Source organism: Sparus aurata, chromosome 12, assembly GCF_900880675.1.
Source record: "Sparus aurata chromosome 12, fSpaAur1.1, whole genome shotgun sequence".
Lineage (NCBI taxonomy): Eukaryota > Metazoa > Chordata > Actinopteri > Spariformes > Sparidae > Sparus > Sparus aurata.
In genome coordinates, this window is record NC_044198.1 from 24,819,203 (window position 1) to 24,834,051 (window position 14,849).

General features: G+C 44.2%; 1 protein-coding gene across 1 annotated transcript in view; it reads left to right on the plus strand.

Moving 5' to 3' along the window:
* Nucleotides 1-14,849, plus strand: part of lamc3 (laminin, gamma 3) — a 124,892-nt gene that overhangs the window by 80,195 nt on the left and 29,848 nt on the right. Inside the window, exons 11-12 of the mRNA XM_030436552.1 lie at nt 3,982-4,091; nt 7,820-8,047. Of these exons, the coding sequence (XP_030292412.1) occupies nt 3,982-4,091; nt 7,820-8,047 (338 nt within the window). The remainder of the gene's footprint in view (nt 1-3,981; nt 4,092-7,819; nt 8,048-14,849) is intronic.

A 14,849-nucleotide genomic window follows, 5' to 3' on the forward strand; every position in this document is an offset into this window, starting at 1 on the left:
CACACTCGTGCTAGCATGACAGAGGCCATGCGCAAAATAAAGCATTTTGAAAGTAATTTAGTGTCGGGCTCAGAGATCAGCCGACCTAATAAAATAGAGGCCATCGAACACTCACAAATGAAAAGGCTGATGTGGTCAACAGACTTTGCACTTCATCCTTTTATGGTTCTTGCCTGTAATTACAAGGTTCGTGTATTATAATTGAGGCACCAATTTCGAATAAGGTGCCCTTTTTAAGGGTGGTTTAAAAGTTGTCACACATCCCGTTATTAAAGCAAACTCTCACCAAAATGCAACCAAGGCTTTTTTTGTGAATGTACCCGAGTCAAACCATAGTTTAAAAGCATAAATACGACTTTTAAGATTTACCGCATTTTCGTTTTTAAGGTCAAACTCATTTTCAATGGGAGTGCTACGGACACTTTTACAATAGCATCAAAATCTCTATTTTTAAAACGCTAAGAAGGCTCGACACAACATGAAACTTTGCTCGTAGTATCACCAGGGTCTCTACACATGAACACGAGCATTGAGGACATTGTTTGTGTACACAGAGTTTACTAAAAAGAAAGTTGAAAGTTTGTACAACTCACGTTAGCAGTAGCTTGTTCCGCTCGCCGCCGTCCTGCCAGCCGACAAGTATTGATCTCAGAATGTGACGTAACCTGGAGGACAGTTAAGGTGGAACTACTGTCTTCCAGCAACAACTATCCACACGAGATCTCCCGTGACTTTTCCAGCTTTTTATTTTAGTATTGTTTCTTATATAAGGCTCCTTTTTCAACTTCAAGGTCAATATTGTTTTTCGCTAATGACAAAACAACGAACTATCCGTGTGTTTATATGGAACTAAGCTTTAGGAGCGTTCCACCTTAACTGTCCTCCAGGTTACGTCACATTCTGAGATCGACACTTCTCACTGGCAGGACGGCGGCGAGCGGAACAAGCTACTGCTAACGTGAGTTGTTCAAAAACCTTCTTTTTAGTAAACTCTGTGTACACAAACAATGTTCTCAATGCTTGGTTCATGTGTAGAGACCCTGGTGATACTACCAGCAAAGTTTCATGTTGTGTCGAGCCTTCTTAGTGTTTTTAAAAATAGAGATTTTGACGCTATCGCTAATCTGCACTCCCATTGAAAATGAGTTTGACCCGAAAACGAAAATATGGTAAATCTTAAAAGTGCCTTTTTCGTCGTAACTATGCTTTTACACAAAGGTTTGACTCGGGTACATTCACAAAAACAGCCTAGGTTTCATTTTGGCGAGAGTTTTGCTTTAATATTTAAACAAGGGTAAAAGTCTGTGAGGGCAGTATACTTCAGAATAGTTGCTGGACGGTCAAATAGCTTTGGAAACCTGGCACCTCCCCTGGCACAGCTCTGATTAGAGGAGGGTTGCTCCGCGTCTTACTATGAAAAGACGAGAGGAAAACGATTGCCGCCACAAAATGCAACCAAGGGCTTAAACTGCCTGTAAACAAATATTCAAAATGCTTTGTCGCAGTGGTGTACTCTCGCTCTCTCTCCCTCTCGTGTTGTGGGAGGAATCAGGCACCAACAGCCGTTTATTCTGAGAACAGATTCAGTCCCTCACAGCCAACTTCACATTATCAGCCTCCAGAAATTGCACAGGGACGGCGTGCACGGGCACAACAGGATGTTGCAGATAAACAAAAGGTGCACAACAGTATAGGTGTTTGAACAGATACGTATTACGACCCTCACAGCCAACTTTGAAATGATGAGCTCCAGCAATTGCTAAAACACAAAAAGAAACAAACGCAGCTGTAGTCAGACCGCAGGGAGGTTTTATGAAGTTAAAAGCATTGTAGTAAACTCACAGATAACATAGTAAACACTCAGTTTCATCACATTATCATTTGGTATTGAATTTGGAAGCCACGTTGAACAAAGCACCTTCAAAAACAACACTTTTACAAACATACACAAATGTGTTAATGAATTGCAGCTGAGCTTAGAAGGAATTAAAATGCCAGGGTCCTGCTGTTTTCCCATTCTTCCTGTTAATGCGTGCTGCCTTAAATCACTTCCCAGAGGCTCAGTTTTTCAGTTCAGCAGCTTATAAAAACTTAATTATTGGTTCTTTAACCTGTTGTTTGCTAGCAGACAGAAAGGACAGAGAGGCACCTTCAGGCAAAGTCACTGAAGAGTGATGGATTTTTTTTTTTCCCCCTCCAGGGTGTTGCTCTTTTTCTCAGTGGCAACGTTCACGCTACCAATCAATATATTTCTAGATTGTATGGATTTTAGGAAGTCTAAATCAGATCCAAACCGGATTTTGGTGTTGGTCTAAAATGTGATTCAAATAAGACTTCTACGTGAAACTAAGTGACTGACATATATGTTGTTTGCACAGCAACCCGTGCAGATAGGCTGATGATGTCTTGACACAAAAATCTGATCAGATCACTTGTAGATAAAAGTGCAGACGGTCTTTCAGATCCAGTTTGAGAAACAAATCTGATTTGCTAGCAGTCTGAACGTAGGCTGTGTTGACCGTTTCTGCGAAACCGATGATTTTTGACCTGATGACGCCAGAGTTGTTACAGAGCATCCTGTGGGGAACATGAATGACTTTACCAAATGTCACAGTCATTTATCCCAGAATTATTGGGATGTAATAGTCAGGACCAAAGTGGTGCACTGATGTTGCTGTCTATGCAGCGTCATGGACAACACCACTTAGACCAAGACCAGGGTGTTTCGAGATCAAGGCGGAGCTGCTTCCTCTATGTGCAAACAAATGCAAATAAACAGTTACCAGAGTTAAAATCAACTTAACTATCTTTATTCAACACTCTGTCCCACGTTTTACCATCACTCCTACACAATACAGTGTATTTGTGCAGGCATAAGGCTTTCTGGGTGACTGGTGTCATCAAAACCATCAATAAATACAATATGTTTCCAACAATACAGTGATACTCCTGCAGTTGTGGTGGTCTTGACTGGTCCTGACATAAGTTTCAGAGACCTTTTTGTCCAAGATTGAAACAAGGCCGAGTGAAAGTGCGGTCGATTCTGAGACGAGATCGAGACCTTGAGCACTACAACACTACGTTCATGGCTTAAGAATAACATACTAAGGCCTTATAACCATGTTGTAAACCACTGATAAGAATAACTCATTGGCTGCCAAAACAAACGTCTGGCAATGCGCCCCTTTGCTGGTCTCTTTCCTTGTCTTCCAATAGCAGGAGACAAGTGCTTTTTTTTTTAAGCTAGCCCTTAAATTTTCTTGCCAAAATCCCAACGGGGCCTTTAACCTTAACCCTCTAGAAAACAGCTGCAGAGCATCTGGACCAAAATCCATCCACTTAACATCTTATTAACATCTGTAACTGCAGAATAAAAGGCCTTTTTAAGGGCAGGTACCATAGATTAGAAAGTGTTACCTGGAATCCTGTATATGAAGATTCACAGTACATGTTCCTTTACGCTGCTGCTCCTCAGCTTTGGGGACCTACACGGGGATCCTGGGCGAAAAATGATGTAACCCACCGGAGCCCTGTGTGGAGCTGACACAGCACCTCTCATCAAGATGGAGAGAGTGCACGATAGCTGGGATAAAACAGGCAGATGTCAGCCGTGCAGCCCGGCTTTCGCGGAGCATCCTTCAGCAGATGGCAAAGCTCAATGATCAAGACCCTGAATAGGTGTTGAAGTCAGCACATTTACATTTTTTTCTTTCGCACTTTGTGTGTGCCTGCAGGTAGTTCAATAGATAGTCTACCATTAAAAGTCAAGCTGCGACATGGCATTTATTATCAGCTCAGCTGTGGGTCGGTAATTAAATAGCTATAAAAAACACACTCCAGTTATTCATAAATCAGCCGCGTAAACACATTAACTTCACTCTGGTTTTCTGTTCCTGTAAAAAATGTGACGTGTTTTTCTTGTTCAAGCGCGGCGCGAACACACTGTAAATGATTTTTTTTTCTGTCTTCTTCGTTTCTCAGGCTCCATGAAAGTGAGATGAGATTCAAACCTGCGCTGTCTGCCTTTGATTTCCAAAATCTCCTTCACAACCTGACAGCTCTCCGAATCAGCAACGCTGGAGGACACAACTGTAAGTGTTGTGTTTGGGTGTGTAAAGATTGCCATTAACGCAGCTAACACGGAGAGTTCAGGCTCTGTTTTTGCTTGTTATTTTGAGGGTGTTTGTCTTTTTCACACGGCTACTGTGTCGTCTATGTGCTGCACTACAGTGACAGTTTGTAAACACACTAAATGCATTATTACTGACTTTTTCCACGGTGCATTGTGACAAACCGCAGGGCCGTTATACTTGAGTAAAAGTACAGATGTTATGTGAAAATGTGATTTAAGTGATAGTCAGCCATATGAATGGTATTGGAGTAAAAGTCTCTGATATTAAATGTACTGAAGTTTCTAAAGTACAAGTAAAAGTAAAGTCACATGTATTTATATGTGTGTACATACTAGGGCTGGGTATCACCAGGTACATCGCGATACGATACTATCACTATATTTTGCCCACGATAACGATAATATCACGATACAGCGATTCTGCGATAATCGATATATTGCAAGGAATTTCATCCACGATACATCACGATATCTGTGTCACTGAAGAAATTCAGAATTCATTGACTGCACTGAATCCATTTCACAGGAATTACAAAACATTGTCAATCAATTTCACATGAATGACAGCCAAGTAAACAAAGAGTATATTGCACAGTGTCTCTTCTTAACACACACACTGACTACAACTATCATTAAATATCTATATGTGTGGGTTTCAGAGCTACTTAAACCATTTTTTTTATTTTATTTGGTTGTATACCTATGTTTGAATAAAGATAAAGCTGTCCTCCGAAGAGGGGTGGTGGTGGTGGGCCAAAAAAAAAACAAAAAAAAAAACGATATATCGTAGTATCGATATTTTGGCACACCCCTAGGTCATACTGTACACTATGGTTATGAATTAATATAACATTTCTTTACTTTGGCTCTGATGCAGCATGTAATCAGGAAGGTAACTAGTAACTAAAAGAAGTTAAAATGACATTATTTGCCTCCAAATTTATTCAAGTAGCGGAAAATGGAAATACTCAAGTAAAGCACAAAAAAATGTTTAGGTTTTTGTGCAGTACTTGAATACATGTATTTAGTTACATTCCATCACTGGTTAGAAGTTTAAAAGATGTATTACACTCTAAATGGGGCTTCTGTGTGTAATAAGAATTTGTTTTAATTATGATAGATTAATAACATTTTGCTGAAAATACTTTTCAAGATTTTTAGTTAAGTTAAATGCAGGATTTTTCACCTGTACTGGAGTATTTTCACTTAAGATTTGTGTACTGAAGCATGATACAAGAGAATGTAACAAGAAGTAGTATTTGCAGGAGGATTACTGTCACTCATCTGCACAATGGCTAGTAACTAAAGTAATCAAATAAATGTAGTGGAGTGGAGGTGTAAAGTAGCAGAAGATGGAAATACTCAAGTAAATACAAGTAACCTCAAAAAGTAAATATACTTAGTTACATCCCATCACTGTGTATAGTCTTGGAGTATATAGGTGTAATTTATGCCTGAATATGTGCCGTGTATAAAAATAACACCAGCAGGATTCACAAGTGCCACAGAAAGTTTCAGAAACCTTCACATGTCTATTAATAAAAAACACATTTTCATCGCACGAATTATTAAAGTTGCACAAAGACAGTTGCTAAAACAATGTCAGTGTTTGTATTCAGGGAATAGTTCAGCTGCTCCAAATCTGGCTCAGCGAAAGATAAAAAATAAAACAACAAAAAAAAGAAAAAAAAGAAAAAGGAAACGGGACATTTATTCCCAGATGTTAGGAACCAGTTCTTGAAAACCTCCTCTTATTTTTATCGTGTCCTTCCACTCTTTCCATCTGATACTCCGTGTTGTACTGTGCAGGAAGGATCTGAGCGGCATTACGGCGGATTAGAGTGCCAAGAAGACAGAACAGCTGGCTGAAATCGGCAGCTCTCTCACACGTACTTACACCGTTTTAATTAGTTGCTGGGCGCGGGCGTTGTGACACGCGCCGTCGCGTTAGTTCCGCGTGCACTTGGCACGCCAAAAAAAACAAAAAAAAAGATCTGGACTGTGCACACACAGAAGCAGAGGCGCGGTCATGCATATCCCATCCTGTGGCCACCCGCCCACGTGAACGTGCAAACAAAGTCAAGCACACAGTTTACTCTGCGTTGTGCATCGCAGGGGAGAGACTCTGTTAATGATTTGTGTTAGGGCTCAAAATCATTCTCAAACAAGCTCTCGGAGTGCCTTATCGCTGCGGGCTGCGCGGCAAACTTTAATTCCACAATCCTATAACGCCGTCCTCTCATCTCTCTCCCTCCTCTCTGCCTCTCACATTCTCCTCCACTCTTCAAATGTCTCTCTGCACGCCGGAGACAGAAGTGTATTATTTTAATGACAGTATTGTCTTTGGACTATAAAGGCGGGCTCTGACAGCAGTCACGGTAAAAAGGGCCTTTCATTTTCTCCGACGCGAAAAAATTCAGTTTGGAACGGAGGGGATCGGCATATTGCAGTTTACGAGGACTCGATGGCTTAATGGCTTAATGTATAGGTACCTAAGGAGGCCTAAATTGTCATTGTCTGCGGGGGCTGCGGCGAGCGAGGGGAATTAAAGTCTCCGCCGGTCTGACAAGGTTTCTTCGAGAAAGGATTGATGGAGAGAACTTTCGCGGCGTGACTTAAAATGAAATGCTTTTAATTAACTGAAATATGAGGCACAGTGTCTGAAAAGCGCTTTTAATTGCACATTTCCCTCCGCTGAATGGGCTGATGGAATTCAGGAGGTAGAGGAGGGCAGAAAGGGGAGAGGCTGTAAGGCGAGGCACGGAGAGGGAAGAGGACAGCCGTGCCTGCTGATTATCCCTCAGAGGTGAAAATGAGCCGGGTTTCATCAGCGCTGAAGGAAACGGGCGGATCACGACTTGTTAGAAGTCGGGGTCCATCCTCTCCTCTGGTTCTTCCACTTTTCTAACCCCCTCACTGTTTCTTCCACTCAGATTTCCCTCATTAATGCCGCCGCTCATTCACACTTGGGTTATCTCTCATCTGACAAAAAAAGGCTACATGGTCAAATGTGCACGGCGGATTCTCTCGATGTGTCGGCGGCTGTGGTTAGGAGGGCGCGGGGGTGAAAGGGATTCGGTTCAGGACGGCCTGCCCCCATCACTATTCATGAGAGGAGAGAGGGATCTCGAAAAAAAAAAAAAAAACCCCACAGGAGCTGCACGTCTGACATACCTCCACTGAGTCTCCTGTCTCCTTTTCTACTCGTCTTGCTCTGCTGCAGTGATTTATTCATTTGCTATATCAAAGATTCCCCGGGTGACGAGCGTCCGTGTGTGGGCGCAGGCGTGCAGGCGTGCGTGTGCCAGCGAGCATTAACCGTGGCGTTTACGGGCGTGTGGGTGGATGAATCTGTTATTGCGTGCGCCTGTTGGTGTGTGTTGGTGTGTGTTGGTGTGTGTGTGAGACTATAAACTGTAAACACAGGCCAGAACCTGTAATGAGACAGGGAGGGAGGGACAGCGCGGCAACAAATGCTAATAACCTACTGCTTAACGAGATACAGAAACCCACACACACTCACACACACACACACACACTGCTGATTTCCGAAAGAAGAGCAGGTGCCCCCGAACACTTCAACAGGCTTCTGAGGCAACAATTACCAGTTTACTACTGATCTCTGCAAGCATCAGTTTTATGAGAAAGCTCTCCTACTGTCTCCCCCTCCTCTGTCCTCCTCTGCAGACACGTCGCAGCTCGCCCAGGTGATCCTGACCTCGGCGTTCATCTCCTCCGGTCCGTCCAGCCCTCCCGCCCCGTGGGTGGAGACCTGCTCCTGTCCTCCGGGTTTCGCCGGCCAGTTCTGTGAGCGCTGCGCCGCGGGGTTCACCCGGGACGACCCCGGCAGAGGACCTCTGTCAGCGTGTGTGCCGTGCAACTGCCACCAACATGGATCCTGCCACCCAGAGACGGGTAACAAGCGAAACTTTTACGGTGCATTCGGCGTGCGCGCTGAATTCAAATGATGCATCTGTAGAAATTATCAGAAGGGTATGATTGGCTTTTTGTTTCAGTGACTCCTGCAGAACTCCTCCAGTTTTGCTTGCTAAAGTCAATTTATTAGTCACAGGGAGTTGCTCCACAGCAATGTAGCTGCACGATGTCTTCTTTGGCTTTGGGTGAGCATCAACTTTAAGAAAACATATATATCGACACACTGGGGAGAGTTGCCGGAGCCTGTGACTATAAATGACTCAGCAGAAAGTAAAGTTTGAAACTGTGGACTGTGGCCGAGCTCGCTCCCTATTTACCATAGAGTACACAGTCTGTGCTTTATTATTCTGTTCAAATTCTGGACTTTTAAAATTTTGCCACCAGGCTACACAAGCGCTGTGAGACATTCAAACTTTGGAAGAAAAATAGTGGTGTCCGTGGCACGCATTTTTATTAACTCTCAGTGTCAACTCTGCGGCTGTTAGCAGGGACGCGATCTGATGACGGTAAGTGTCGGAAAACTAAGCGTACATTCATCAACCTCATGCTGCATTCATGTGCCATCTGAATTTCACAGACACACTGTAGTATCATAGCGTCAAAGGAGATCTATCCCTCCGATCTCTACCATCCATCCCATGTGATGTAAATGTGGCCTAATGGAAGATGGCGCCCAAGTTACCTAATGGGCGGTTTCAGGATGCAGCATGTCTTGGAGGTAAAAGTCAGGATATCTGCCTCAACTATCAGCAAGAGAGAAAACCACAGCCCTTGTTCTCATGTAGCACTGATTTAAAGGGATATTCCGGTGTAAGTTTAATCCATGGTCTAACACACCGTGAAACTGTGTTAGACTCCCTCTCGAGAGATAAAGTTTGTAGACCGCTAGCTAACGTAGTTTTAGCATCCTCAGAAACGACCGCACGACAACAATACACTGCAGTAAATGGGTCCAAATATAAAACCCTATTTCTGATGTTGCTGAAGTTTGGTGCTGTTCTGAGCATTATTTGTGGCTTTTTGATGGCGGTTTTATATTTGGACCCATTTACTGCAGTGTATTGTTGTCGTGCGGTCGTTTCTGAGGATGCTAAAACTACGTTAGCTAGCGGTCTGCAAACTTTATCTCTCGAGAGGGAGTCTAACACAGTTTCACGGTGTGTTAGACCATGGAATTAAACTTACACATGAATATCCCTTAAAATTCAGCTGCGGTGTTGTTATACTGTTGACCGGAAAAGCAACTGCCAGAAACCACGTTCCGAGCGGACCAATCACAGTCCTTGCCGTTCGCGTCTCGACGCGTCCATGTGACGCGTAGTCAGGATTTTTTGGAGGCGCACGTCAGGCTACGGCGTAGGGTCCGCGTAGGGGTCTGCGTCGACGACGTAGCTACGCCGTCGCCGCGACGCAGAAGCATAAATCAGGCTTAACACAGTTTCACGGTGTGTTAGACCATGGATTAAACTTACACCGGAATATCCCTTTAAACTATACTTGCGCACCAGCGTCTTTCCACCGTATATTTACAACGATTCATCAAACTATTTTGGAATCGTGGTTGTACTTGAAAGACGGAGTTTAGTAGCAACAAGCTGCCGTATTATTATGTTGTCGTATTATTATGGAATACGTAACGGATCCAAGTTGCCGGTTGGGCGATGAAGCCATCCCTCCGAAGCGTTCAGCGAGATAAAGGATCATCAGACGTGCGGGAGGGAACAGAAAGAGATGCAGGCTGTTCTCCCGCTGCAGCATTTTTCGTTGTCTTTCCAGAACTGACATTCAGTCATCATCGCTTCAAGGGGAATGTAACTCAGTCGTCCCTGAGGAGCATTGGCAAGCTATCACTCAAGCTGAGAACTGGATGGCTGTACTAATACAGCAATATCCTCATTTCACACAACTAATCTTTATAATGCCGGCTAAACCAGGAGTGTGTCACTTTTTATGGGAGATGATAACAGCAGCTGCAGGATTCTTCTCGGATTCTGTATCCCAAACGCGCCGTCCCCGTAAATGACAGAAGTAAAACAGCAGCTGCTGGTCGTGTAAACAAGTCAAACCGCTTTGCAGTTATTTATGTGTGTGTTTGTGTTTTCCGTGAGTGACGACTGCACGCTCTATCTCTCCCGGAGTCTTCCTCCTTGCTATCTCGCTCTCACAGCTTTTTTAAAACGCGCCTCTCCATCTCCACCAAGAGCAGACGACTCTCCCATCCGAGGTCCCAGCCTCCATCTTTTATCTTTCTTCAATCTCTTTCTTCCTCTCTATCCCTCCCCTCCTACCCGCAGCCTTAAAGTATCACAGATCTGACCTAGTTAGGAGATGCCTCGAGCTTTTGGCTGTGAGTGTGTGTTGTGTTTGTGACTGTGTGCGTGTGTGTGTGTGAGTGTGAGTGAGTGCGTCTGAGGTCCGGAAGCAAGTCTGGTATCACTGCCTGCCTGCCTCCCCCCTAATTAGACTTGTTAACCGCCTCTTGGCTAATGATGTCTAATTTGCTTGCAGATTTTCTGTGTCTCTTATGCCTCTTCTCAATCTGGATGTCTCTCTCACTTTCACTTTGACACACACACACACACACACACACACACACACACTTGTTCTCCCCCTGTTCCCCAGACTCCCTGTTCAGCCTCTTGCTGTCTTCTGCCTCCTTCTTCCTCTCAGCTAGGATTGCACCTGCCTCTCCCAAGTCACCTTGACTTTGTTTTCAGAGTCCTCGACTTCCCATCTGTGTGTACTGTTCTTAAGCTCCCACTCCCCGCGCGCCTTCCCGTCTTTCGTTTTAATTTCGTATTAGGATCCAAAAATTCTGGTTCTTTCGTGCCGCGTGTGGTTTTGTAAGCGCTGCTATGTAGAACAGGATTCGGGGCCAAGCACAAGATGAGCGAGCAGGTGCGAGAGAAAAACTGAGAAGTCAGTTTTGTTTTTCGTGTTCTTGGAGAAGATTGAAAGTGTCAGACGAACGGAGAGGAGTTTTCAGGGCGGACCGAACAGAAACGTGCTCGTGTTCTTAATTGTTTGGGAGTAAACCCCAAGTCATCCGTCTAACTTAAGCGTAAACCAACTTGGCAAGTTGCCATCTTTGGTTTTTGGAGCCAGGAGTCAACATAGGGTTCTTTTACTCATAGGCTTATGTGCAGTCGGACTTTAGTGGGGCAGTAGAGCCGCCACCTGCTGGCCAGTAGAAGGAATTCAGGTTTAAAACACATCTTCCATGTTGGCTTTACTTTACTCAGACCAAGAAGCTCCATCCAGCTCAGGCCATGTAGTCAAAAACATGTGCTTACGAGCGAAAACAGCATATTTAAAGAGCAAAACACTTCAAATTAACATAAACTTACATAAATTCCAAGTTTAGGGCTTTATAAATTGATTGAACTATCGGCTACACGTTGGATCAATCACCTGGAGGCTGCTCAGGAGAGAGGAGAAAGCAGAGCGAGCCTACACGATCACTCATTGGCTGTTGCAGGCTCTGGGGCATGCATGCAAGTCAATCAGCCGTCTTCCAACTCAGGCTCTCTGGTGAGGGATCATGGACGAGCTGCGGGCCGGCCTGTGGTTCAAAAGAGGATGTACAACATCAAAGTTGGTTCAGTTTACGTTCAGCATGTGGAGAATCTTAAGAATCTCGACGGAGTTGGCCCCCATAGACTTTAAAGATCATTTTATATATATTCTGCATCTCCGGCCGCAAACGATCCAGCGTGGTCTGGCTTTTGCGAGGGGGAGGAGGGCTCTCTGCATCAGCTGTGTGCTCGGCCTCCATGTTAGTATTTGAGACGGTGGTAACTCAGCTCACATCGACAGATAATGCAAATAACTTGGTTCTCGTGGAGAGAACCAGCTGGCAGGGCTTTGAAGATGAACTTGCCTTTTCAAAAGAGCCCTTTCTTTATCCATTTCTGCTCAAGGAGGTTTGTTTCTGCTCGAAAGACCCACAAGGTCACTGCTGCATCGCCTTCTGATTTCCCAAACTACGGAGCGAGCCGAGGGTCATAACGTGGCATTTATGAACGCTGTTAAGAGGAATTTGCATCAACGTGTTATTATCGCGTTAACTTTGACAGCCCTAATACATTTATTTTTATATATTTTATATATATATACACACACACACACACAAACATGCTTCTCATTGTGTTTTAAAATATTTATATGGCACAAGTTCCATGCAAATGATGAATGAGTGTTAAATATGGAACAAGACGTGTCCTCTGAGTCACGGATCAAAAAATTCCCCCGTGTTTTGTCCTCTGGCACGAAAACTCTCGGGTTGAATAGCAGCTGCCTGTCAGGAGAGGCGGCTCGTTAAAATTAGCCTTTCTTTTTCAAATGGATGGTGGCATGTCATCTTCTGAAGGCCTGCTGGCTTGTCTTTAATAAAACAAAAAAACAACAAAAAAAAAGGAGGGAAGGAAGCGAACAAACAGCAGAAGCTCTCCATAAATCTATAAGTTCAGGTCAAGGGGAACTATCAAAGTAAGTCGATTAGAGACACCCTGTTCATCATTTGTCACCACGAGGGCGGACCAACCTGCTGTTTCTCCTATCAGAATCTTAATTGCTGTATAATTACCTAACGACTTCTATCATCATGCGGGGTGTGCCCACAGACGAGAACTGGGCTGGAGTTTATTCAGTGGGCTGCCGAGGGAAGCTGCAGCCAATGGTGCATCATAATCATGATTTATTAACACTCTCTAAGTTGTGTCGGTCCTATTTGCTCTAGCGCAACACAACAGATTGGAAATGATAATATTTGTGGTGGGACGAGCAAACGGCAATTTTCTGCCGAGCTCCGGTTGCTGCAGGGCTGATGAAGTCAAACATATGTCCTTCAGATACACACACACGCACACACAAAGAAAAAAAAAGAAAAACTGTGTGTGACGCATGTGTTTTTCACAGTTCCGGACTGTACATTTTTGTTTCAGCGGTGGACCGGACGTGCTTTCATTCCAAACCTGGCAAAAGCCATAATTCATCCGCTTTTGAGGGAGGGTGTCGAGGAAGGAGAGAGAGAGGATTGTTACGTATGAACAAAAGCGAAGACACTCCATTTTCTCAGCAGCCCACACTGCAGAGGAGTGCTCATTAATCAGCCAAACAAATGAAACACATGATGCTCCTGACAGTCTCTGCTGGGAATTGAGCATTAGGGTGCTGCATTAGAGCCCTCTGCTCCCTAATAGACCCGAGTTAGTCCTCAACACTGCACCACACTTGTTACTTACATCTTCAGAGGACAATGTCATGTAAGTATTTGTCGGAACCAAGAAATGACTGATGGGCCAATTAGAGGGCAAAGTCAACAGTTGTGTAATGAAACGATTCCAATACACATCTTTGCCCTACCGCTGCATTTATTCGGCTTCACGTGAAAGTGACTACGAGGACGTTTCCAAATGTCTTCCTAATGTCTCGGTAGCTACCTGGCTAGCCATTTATACCCATTGTTGTTGCTGATTCGTGCATAACAGAAGCTGTTTTTTTACTGGGCAGCAAGCCGCCAATCTGGCCGTCCTTTTTGCAGCTCGGTCCGCGGATTTAGACAGAAGGCGGTAAATTGGGGGTCTGTTTTGGTCTGCCAGTTTGACGCCTTGAAGGGTACACTTTTTTCCACGACCACGTCTATGTAAATCCAAGCCTTCGAAGTGCCGGCAATTCGAGAGATGAGCGGAGGTGTCAATGAGGTCCATCATTTCATCCGCGGACGTCTAGATGAGCAACTGGACAGCTGCTGTGATCCAGGAGATGCTAGCGTCTCCTCGGTCTCTGTAGCTGTCTTCGTTGTCCGCTTGTTGTTGTAGCGGCAAGCTACTAACGGTCGCTACTTTTAAATTAAAAGTTCCCCACTAAGAACCCAGTTCTAAACTCCAATGGGGTGCAATGTAAAGCTCTTATTTTGAAGACAAATTCGACCTGCTTTACTGTTCACGCCCAACTTTGTGCTTCACGTCACGTCACATGTTTACGCCTACCCCAGTGGAGGCCATGTGGCGGCTTTTTGGAAAAGAAGGAATATTACACCTCCCTTTTAGACAGACAAGGCGGCACATTGCAGCCTTTACCTTTGCTGCAAATGTGCCACCTTTTCTATCTAAAAGGGGCTAGTGTCACATTTTGATCAATTTCACTGGTGCACTTTTCCCTTGAGTTGCATATGACACCCAATTTTAACTAAACTCCCACAGTGTTTTGGTTGTTTTGATCAGCCTATAAAGAACTGCTAGCTTTCTTTTGCGATTGATGACTTGAGTGATAACCAGGTCATCAATGAGAGCCTTGAGAGCCAATGGGATTGAGCCAGTTCCTTCTGCGGATCTAGAGGTAGCTCTGTTCTTGTGGGAGAATGACTCAAGCAAAAAGAGAGACTACACATTTCTTTTTACAGAAAGTCTGTGTTCCTATGGTGTGAAAGGCATTTACCAGGCAGGGGGGGTCTTGTTGCATTACAGTAAATGTATGATCCAGTCAGGATAGCTCAGCCTCTGGTGCTCTGCTCTGACAGTTCATTTTTAACCATGCTAGCTTGCGGCACAGCTTTAGGGGAAGCAAATGTCAATCTGTACATCGGTCTGCCAACCACGGAAATATCCCAACAACCGCTGGATGGAGTGGTGTGAAATGTTGTGCAGACATTCGCAGGCTTAGTTGAAACAACTTTCCGTGATCGCTTAACTTTTTATTCAATGTCAATGAATTATGTCAATGAGACATTATTAATGAGAAATCACATATTGATTTGGTTAATAGCCAATTAACGGAGAGT